This window comes from Peromyscus eremicus, chromosome 5 (assembly GCF_949786415.1).
Source record: "Peromyscus eremicus chromosome 5, PerEre_H2_v1, whole genome shotgun sequence".
NCBI lineage: Eukaryota > Metazoa > Chordata > Mammalia > Rodentia > Cricetidae > Peromyscus > Peromyscus eremicus.
Window position 1 is genome coordinate 29,870,913 of NC_081420.1, and position 7,677 is coordinate 29,878,589.

The 7,677-nt window shown below is 41.2% G+C and overlaps 1 protein-coding gene across 1 annotated transcript; it reads right to left on the reverse strand.

Moving 5' to 3' along the window:
* Positions 1 to 91: 91 nt before the first annotated feature.
* Positions 92 to 7,340, reverse strand: LOC131911240 (serpin B9-like). The gene is made up of 6 exons (XM_059263219.1): positions 7,170 to 7,340; positions 6,328 to 6,465; positions 5,750 to 5,867; positions 3,756 to 3,898; positions 1,893 to 2,048; positions 92 to 511 (listed from the first exon to the last, which is right to left on the reverse strand). Exons 1-6 carry the CDS (start codon positions 7,335 to 7,337, stop codon positions 107 to 109), a joined length of 1,128 nt encoding a protein of 375 aa, XP_059119202.1. The 5' UTR covers positions 7,338 to 7,340; the 3' UTR covers positions 92 to 106.
* Between the last annotated feature and the right edge of the window lie 337 nt (positions 7,341 to 7,677).

A 7,677-nucleotide genomic window follows, 5' to 3' on the forward strand; every position in this document is an offset into this window, starting at 1 on the left:
CCCTCATCTTGGAACATGGGTTCAACCTATATGTCCATCCTCACAGGGTTGTAAGAGCTGTGAAGATGCTGAATAGAGAACTGTTTCCCACATAGTAAATGTGTCTTTATGGAGAAGAGAACCTGCCACAGAACAGGAGGGTGTTGGTTTTGTTGTGCCTGATGAAGAAAAGGAAGGGGTGGTCTGCACAGAATGTTGGGACTTCACTTAAGCAGAAAGGTACATCTATGCCAGCTGAGGCTGCTGCAGCCTCGGTGCCTTCTTCATTGACCTCCACAACACTCTTGTGAACAAACTTGGACAGATATAGGTCTCTCTCCAGAGACATTCCTGATAAATCAGCCTTGCCCCCTTGGAAGACATCTACCATTCCCAAGCGCTGAAACACAGACTTCATGTCATAATCCTCTTGCAGTTTAAATTTTGGAAGGAAAACCTCAACATCAGTGCTCCTCATAAAGTCTGGTTTGGTCCAGGACATTAACTTCTCAAAAGTGAGATTGTTTTCCACCTGGCAAAGCAGAATTAGAGACTTTCAGATTCAAAGGTGAGGTCTTAGGGAGAGGCTCCTGGGTACAACCTGCTCTCAGTTCCATCCATCATCCTGAAGGGGGCACTGTCTATTCACAGGGCCAGACAGTGTGAGGGTCTCACTGTCCTGCGAGCTTGTATGAGGCTTCCCTGATAGGCATGGAAGCCAAGCAGCCCAGGGCTGGGAAGACCTGGCTGTCCTTTGCATCATTTCTGAGACATCTTTAATTCTTACAGGTGTTCATGTCCAGGAGATTATGGAATAGGTTATGTTTGCTTTTGTTTTCTTAATCTAGACTTAGCTTTGAAGATAGTATATCATTACTACTAAAAAACGTGAAAAATTGGAAACATAGAACTTATTGTGGGCCACATTAGAATGAATGTTTATCTAGGGATATTCTTTCTGTTTTCTGAGCTGTTGTGGCTTAAGTATAAAATTACACTGAAAGCCTCACTTCTGAACCCTTAATAAAGGAAGTAGTTACTGGAGGTGTACCTCCATCCTTGGTCATCCTTGGTCCTTTGTCCTTTCTCCTTTCTCTGCTTCCTGTTTACTAAGAGGTCTGCAGTCTCTGCCACAAGCACCTATCACTATCAAACCCATGGATGGGCAAGGTAACTTGAAATGAGTCCCCTGAATCTGTGATCCAACATAAATCCTTCCTCCCATAGACTGTTGATGTCAGACATTTTGTCAATGATGAAAAACTAACACACTAGAGAAACGATGCCACAGTCAGGGAGCTGGATGGAATGAGCCAGGGGAGTTGCTGTGCTCACAAAGACTCCTTTGGTCATGCATATTCCATTGCCCTCCATTCAGAGGATGGCTAACACACTTTGGGGTGTCCTGCTGCAAGGGAGCCCTAGATGTGATATTATGGTGTGCCTGACTCTGCCCTCCACAACTGCCTCCCTCCTCTTCCTCTTTCTTGGGTAAAAGTGCAATATTTTTTCTGTTATTTTATGTTCTCAGAAATTAAAACAAAATACTAACAAAGATCATGCTATGGGGGTATGTTTATGGAGGGGGGACTATTTTCCAACCACTGTGCTAAATTTCTTGTTTGGGTTGTCCTCACTTCATCCTATCAGGTCTATATCTCCCATTCTAGTGATGAAGTTGTGTCATATGGCAAGGTCTCACAATCCACAGTGGCAGTCTTGGACACAGCTTTGATCCTCAAACACAGGGACTACACAGAGCTGGAAGCTGAGCGTGTGAGAACTACACACTCATATGGCAGGTACCAAGTTGAAAACATTGAGCTCTGCTCTAATGAGAAAGGACACCAGGGACACTGGTTTCTTCTCATAGACATTTAGAGTGGTGACTGCTACAGACTTTCCCACCTCACCTTGCTGAGGTCCACACCATCATCTGGGAGCAGGACCACCAAGCTCAGCTCCATCCCCTCATAGGGCATCACCAGCACCTGTGCCTGAACTTCTTTCACGTAGGCGAGGTTAAAAGTGTCTTCCTGACACATCATCTGCACTGGTCTTTCCTCCCTCTGAACAGAAGAATCCAGAACATAAAAGATATCATTGAGAGAGTTGAGAAGGTTTCCAAATGAGCTGCAGTTAATACCAATTAATACAATGCAAACACTACTCATGTTTCAGTGACCACTTAGTCAATGTCTGCCAGCCTCTTCCTGTTTTCATTAAAAATATTTGTTGTAAGCAGGTATGGGACTGTTGTAGATAGGGTTCTATAGTTGTCATGAAACACCATGACCAAAGGCAATATGGGGAGGATGGGTTTATTTCATCTTACAACTCTCAGGTCATATTCCATCACTAAGTGGAGCCAGAGCGAATTTTGAAATTTAATGCATCATTTTAATTAAAATATTCTCATGTGTTCAACTTCTGTACTTTAAAAAATACCTCTGGGCTATCAGAACCAAAACAATTCATTAAATCAAAGAAAGATTCATGAGATTCTGTCCAGGTGGCCCCCCAACTTTTAAAGGGTTGATAAAAATTTTCTGTCTGTCATCAGACTGTAATTTCATCACAAAGATACATGGAGATCTTTTCAGAGGGTCCCCAATTTGTAGCCACTTAACTGAAATTTTCCTTCTCCCTAATGGGCTATCAGGATGGAGCTCTGCTCTAAGCCAGTGAGTACTTGTGCTCTGGAGCTCTCTGCTCATTGGTGGGTTAGAAGGTTGTGACCCATCGTGAGCATGTGTGCTCCTGTTTCCAGGTTGTTTTCTGAGAGAATATAACTGTTTGTAGTCCCATTCACATGACTATGACAGTAATCCAGTCATTTGATGAAAATTTATTCTGTTACTTATATGCTGTTTCCTTAAATATAATTGTTGAGCATATTAAATGATAAAAATCCTATTTCTGATGTGTTAGTCATTCCCTCTGAACTGATCTCCATGTATCTTTGTGATGTATTACAGTCTGATGACCCAATACAAAGCAAAAAATTCTTGTCAACCCTTTATAAGTAAGGGAGCCAATAAAAGAACTCATTCATTTACTAATTACAAATTGCCCATTAAAAGAACTCATTCATTTATAATATTTTTTAAATTTTGCTAGTAAAAAAAAGAATGAGGAGTTTAACATTCATGAAACTCCAAAGTGAATTAAATTGTATTTTATATGCTTTGGGCAAGCTATCCTAATATCTACTTTAATTCAAATTATACTGCAGTTAAGACTGATATCTTAATCACCCTATTTCAATATTAGAAATGTATAAATACTGCTTAATTATGACAAATTGTCCAATAACTTCAAATGCTTTTTCATTAAAAATTACACCACAAATAAATGTTTGCATATGCCTTTCTACCCTGCCTCATGCTCTGTCCAGACACTATACTACTTTAGCAGCTCAATTTTGACATTCTGGAACTTATAGGAAAATTTTCTAGAATAATGTAGAAGCAATGGTCACATGAGAAATTATCAAAAGCAGTCATAGCCACCAACAGAATGCAAAATAATACAGGCAGTAAATACTCTATATTCCTATCATTTTTTATGGAGTTTAACCATCATTCGAAATAAATGTTTCAAATGGTTTTCTGTGCTTTCCTGTTCTCTCTCTTTCTGGGCTGAGGATCAAGCCTGGCACCTACACAGGACATGGGATCTCTACCACTGAGCCCCAGAGCTACACATTCATGACTACATTTTTCCATGAAATCTGTTCATCACGCTGGCATGAACTTTTGAATACTGGTCCTTACCTTGTTAATTTTAAAGGGCATTTCCTCTGTGTTATCTTTGTCAAATGGTTGATGCCACTTTCCTTTTAAATATAAGGCATTGACAAGAACCAGCCTAGTCGCTTCATCAACTGAGTCATTCGACAGTAACTCTGGAACTTTCCCTTTTGACAAAGCAGAGACTTCATTCAGGTTCATGCTGTACACGTGTGAGTAATGAACTGATATGACAGCTGGACCAATTGCTGAATGTGCATAAACATATGAACAAATAAATCAAAACAACATACCAACACCCTTTTTGACTCAAGGACATAGACACTGGAGGAACACGGCCAAGGTGAGAATGGTGAAAGACATTCAAGTCTCTCAAGAAAAGTAGATTTCAGAAAAGCAGAAAAAAAAATTACTCCAGGATGAAAAACAAAGAAGCAGGATATGTGGAAGGGGTCATAGGGCACCAGAGTTTCCCCCACGTGCTACTGATGGTTGCCATCTTGACAGGGTCTGGATCAACCCAGAGAACTATCTCTGGGCAGGTCTGTGAGGACAATTCCCAGAAAGAGTAACTAATGGAGAGGACGCTCTCCCAAGGGAGCAACAGCTTCCTGTGCTGCCCTGATATAAGTACTGAGAGGGAAGCAGCACTGTTTGGTCTGCCTGCCTCAGTCCCTGCTGGTGAGTGCATCGACACTGTTCACACCACTGTACCTTCCATTTTCAGCTGACACTGAAGTGCACGTGTGCTAAGACTTTCATGTGTGCTAAGACTAGTGGCTTTCTGGAATACTCCGGACCTTCCATGCCAGATTGAGATTGCCGAAGTCTCCAGCTTCATAGACTGGGCAGCTACCAAATTCTCAGCCTCTCCACATGCAGATGGCCACTTTTGGACTACTTAAACTGTATTGTGTGTGCCTGTCTATTAAATCACCTCTGTAATATGCATTCATTGCGTTGTTCTAGGGAACACTGACTGATAAATGACTGTTTAATACAGCATCTCATCTAGCATTCCATGTTCAGAAACTCAAAGCAGAAAGTAGTTTGTGGAGGAAATATTGTTATTACATACTTTGGAGTGCAATCCATCCCTGGAAGAGATAATGCAGGTGAAAGGATAGAATCCATCCCTTTTTCTGTATTAATGAGTTTCCTCAATGGAGAAGAGAATCCTTGCTAACTTACAAAATCAAGAGTGCACAAGAGGTAAAGACTCCAACAAGAATTGGCAAATGATTGATGAATCTTTAAGAAAAGGCTCTCACTCTATACTATCTCTGTTAGTAGAAATAAAAATGTACCTAGTGGTAGAGAGGCATTTGAGGGGTTCAAATATTAGAAAATAATTTCAATGATCTCAAAGACCAATACTGGAACACGCCAACTCTGAAATAAAAATAAATAAAGTTCAACCCCAAATGGGAGGCTCCTTTAGGTTAATGTAACTGCATGTCCATGACTGAGTGTCTTCAGTGGAAATCATGTCTAGTTTCACCAAATACAAGTAAGGGATCTGAGGCAGGAACTGTTGAAGCAGAAACAGGAGTTCTCTTCGGAATAAAGGCGGTACGGGCTCAGGCAACACAGACTGTAGGAAGATCCAGCCCAGGACAAGATTATGAGGAACTTCTACACATGCATCTCCATCTCAGAGATGGTGGAGTCACCAGGCCTGCCAACTGCAGACCACCCCTGTTTTCTAAAGTAAACTGTTAGACTGGAAATCAGGCCCATGAGTTCTCAGGACATTTGTATCAGCCCCTCTCTCCTAGAGAAATACACAAACAATTCTGTTTATAAAGTCTAAGTGTCTGAGTAAAATCTCCATGAATTCACTGAGGTCTAAATTATATAATGTGACCTAGCTGGTCTGCATCCCTTTGACTCTGAAATAACAGTGAGATTAGTTAGTGGGGGAGAAGGGAAGTTAAGAGAAAGGAGAGAGGGAAGAGGAGGGATGGATGGATGGAAAGGACAAGAATGTGGGGAGTGAAATAACTTGAAATCCTGACCTTCAGTCTGTTCAGAGACCCACGTGTTTATGTGTTTCCGGGACTCCTCTGCTGCTTTGACAAAGGACAGCTGCTCCAGCTCTGATTGATAGAACTGAAGACAGGACTCCTTAAAGGTCTGGAGAGAAACATGTTCAGTGAGGTAACATTGCAAAATATAGTGTCAGCAAGCTTCCCAAACTTCTGGTACTGTGGCATTAAAAAACAAAACTAAGACAAACGTAAATGTCATTTTAAGCAACAAGCATCTTCATGTAATGAAATCTTTGTAAGTTGTAATGACCAGACTTGAATAAATAAAAATTATAATGAGCCAGATTTTAAATGTTTCAAGATATCATTATATAATTGTGGTCTTTGGGGAAGGTTATGGAGTTGAGTCTCTCTATATAGCCAAACCTGTCCTCGAACTTGTGACCCTCATGTCTCAGCCTTCTAAATGTAGATATTATAGATATGTATCATCACACTGGCTAGAACTTGATCCTTAATTTTCTCACATTCTCTAGGGTCCTTCCTCCTGTGATCTATAGCAAGTATTTGAATACAATTGATGTCATTCTACTGATACAACTTACTGGGAGGAATTCACAAGTGCTCTCTGCAAAGAGCCTGTTGGCCATTCTAAGCGCGTACTTTTTGTTGGGCTTATTCAGTATATGGAGAAGTCCCTGGAAGCCTTGGTGAATGTCTTTCTCTCTGTTTAAACCAAGTGCCTGTGAAGGAAAAGAATGAATCTGTATGAGCTCAGTGATGAAACATTTTAATTTTAAAAGGAATTTTCAAGCTAAAGAGATGGCTCAGGAAGTAAATTACATGAGAATCTGATGCAAGGCAGTTTGGGATCGAAACAAATAAAATGAGGAATTAACCTTCCTTGCTAGTGAATACTTACAAAGTCTATTGCTCTAAAAATGAGGCAGATCTCAGCAACCTATGTTTCCAATAATTTCAGTAACTCTTTTTCTCATTACAGTATTGGAACTGAACCTAGGTCCTCAGTCATGCTAGACAAGAGCTCTAAGTTATAAGCCCAACACCCTTGCTCTATCATTAAAAAAGGAATAAAATAACAACACAAAGACCTTTATATGTGAAACTGACTTTCCCAGGCTAGCCTTGAACTTGGGATCCTCCTGTCTCAGTGCCCTTAGCAGCTGCTATTAAAGGTCCATTCCACCAAGCCTAGCATGAGATTATTTAGCACCATTTGCTAAGTGAAGTCTGGACAAAATTTGAAGGGTTCCCTCCAAATTTTACTCAGAAAATGGTTTGCCCCTATAAGAAGTCATACTTGAGGAGACTATAGTTCCCTTCCCCTTTAGCCCCTGCCCCATGAAACAGTGTGAGCACATTCCTACCCTCTCTTCTCAGCAGCCCTTAGGCAAGTGAAGCAGGTGAGGGGTGACAGACAGCTTACCTGAGACATCTGAACTGCAGTGTCTCCCTTCGCCCCCAAGAGGACCATAGCCAGAGCAGAGGAGATGCTCATGGGAGAATAACAGACATTTGTTGAAGGGTTGCTTTCACAGAGTATCTTTAAAAGGTGGATGGCAAAGTTGCCATTTGCTTCAGACAGAGTATTCATGATGCAGAGTCTGGAGACAAAGGAGAAATGGTACTCAACATACACTGAAGGTTCATTGACCTTACGCAGGGGAATCTGGGACTCTACTCTTGGTTCTCATTCAAAGCTCAAAAGTATTTAAAATTGGATTTTAAAATTCATTCTTGGTCACAGTCCTTCCAATCTTAGGATTATTATCTAAGTGTGGTCATGGCAGCAGACCAAACTAGCGTCTGTGTCATCTGCATAGGTAGAGGTCAGATCATCAGGACTGCACACAGGACTCTGCTGAGAGAGGGGGTCTCTAGTCTCCTTCCATACACACCAGCTCCTCTCTCTGAAGATGGTGGCCTGGAGGATA

Excerpts from the sequence above, each read along its gene's own strand:
- LOC131911240 (XM_059263219.1), bottom strand. The coding sequence starts at position 7,337 with ATGAATACTCTGTCTGAAGCAAATGGCAACTTTGCCATCCACCTTTTA. Across the intron at positions 6,466-7,169 it reads CTGCAGTTCAGATGTCTCAG|GCACTTGGTTTAAACAGAGA; the intron begins GTAAGCTGTCTG and ends TTTCCTTCACAG. Across the intron at positions 2,049-3,755 it reads TGCCCTTTAAAATTAACAAG|AGGGAGGAAAGACCAGTGCA; the intron begins GTAAGGACCAGT and ends TCTTCTGTTCAG.